General features: G+C 59.8%; 1 protein-coding gene across 1 annotated transcript in view; it reads left to right on the top strand.

The window, feature by feature from the left end:
- The window catches only part of DYNC1H1 (dynein cytoplasmic 1 heavy chain 1), an 80446-nt gene that overhangs the window by 37116 nt on the left and 41932 nt on the right, over positions 1-1398 (top strand). Inside the window, exon 21 of the mRNA XM_007953130.1 lies at positions 1-58. Coding sequence (XP_007951321.1) covers positions 1-58 — 58 coding nt within the window. The remainder of the gene's footprint in view (positions 59-1398) is intronic.

The raw sequence follows: 1398 nt of genomic DNA, 5'->3' as shown, positions 1-1398 counted from the left end.
GGCGGACTCCGTGCTGATGGAGCAGCCGCCGCTGCGCAGGAGAAAGCTGGAGCACCTGGTGAGTGTGGGCGCAGCGCTCACACCTGCGGCTCTGGCGGTTGCGGGGCGGGCACAGCACGCTCACACCTGCGGCTCTGGCGGTTGCGGGGCGGGCACGGCATGCTCACACCTGCGGCTCTGGTGTTTGCAGGGCGGGCGCGGCATGCTCACACCTGTGGCTCTGGCGGTTGCAGGGCGGGTGCAGCGCTCACACCTGCGGCTCTGGCGGTTGCGGGGTGGGCACGGCATGCTCACACCTGCGGCTCTGGCGTTCGCAGGGGGCGCAGCACGCTCACACGTGCGGATGGAGCAGCCGCCGCTGCGCAGGAGAAAGCTGGAGCACCTGGTGAGGGCGGGTGCAGCGCTCACACCTGCGGCTCTGGCGGTTGCGGGGCGGGCACGGCATGCTCACACCTGCGGCTCTGGCGTTTGCAGGGCGGGTGCAGCGCTCACACCTGCGGCTCTGGCGGTTGCGGGGCGGGCGCAGAGCTCACATCTGCGGCTCTGGCGGTTGCAGGGCGGGCGCAGCACGCTCACACCTGCGGCTCTGGCGGTTGCAGGGAGCTGGTGTTTAAAAGGTGTGATGTATACACTCCTGTTTCTGTTGAAAGCCAGTCTTGGTGGAGTACAGGAACTACAGGACATCACTGCAGAGGGAACGTCGTAAGCCTTGATCTCGCCACCATCACTTCCTAACCAGAGCAGCCCTGGGCCAGACAGGGAGACACCTGTGAGCTGGCAGGTCTCCGAGCCCGTTGTCACCTGCCACCGGGCTTCACGCCCATGTGCAGGCCGTAGGAATGCGTTGGTGATCAGGGTTTGCGCATCATGTTTCTGCTGGTTGCAGTTTTGTGTCCAGTGAGGTGGTTTTGCTGCAGCTCTCTTGATCCTGTGGTTCTACTGCATGGGTAGCTTTCTGTCATCTCCTGAAAGTCCAGAGAATGTGCTGTGTGACTTTAGCTTGTGATCAACTGTGTGTGTGTGTGTGTGTGTGTGCGCGCGCACATGTGGTGAAAGTGCACCCGCCAGAACATTGGCCCACACACCCACTCCCACGTTTACAAGTCAGTGACGTTGGTTATACTCTGCCTGTGTGCCACTGTCATCGCTGTTCTTTTCCAAAGGATTCCACCACCATTGACGCAGACTCATTGCCTGCCAGACACTCATCTGCCTTGCCTTCCACCCCACTGTTACCATTAACAGTTTTTGTTTGTGTATGTCTGCTTATTCGCAGAAGGGAGATGATACAGTATTTGTCCTTTGGTAACTGGCTTAGCATCGTGTTGTCAGGCTTCATTCCTGTGTAGTGCTGTCAGGACTCCGTCTCTCTTTATGACTGAGTAGTATTCCATTGCA

Source organism: Orycteropus afer, unplaced genomic scaffold (genome assembly GCF_000298275.1).
Source record: "Orycteropus afer afer isolate SDZICR_OR568_19922 unplaced genomic scaffold, OryAfe1.0 scaffold00371, whole genome shotgun sequence".
NCBI classification, from domain to species: Eukaryota; Metazoa; Chordata; class Mammalia; order Tubulidentata; family Orycteropodidae; genus Orycteropus; species Orycteropus afer.
Note: the sequence above shows the minus strand (reverse complement) of the source record. Positions and strands in the feature narration are given on the sequence as shown.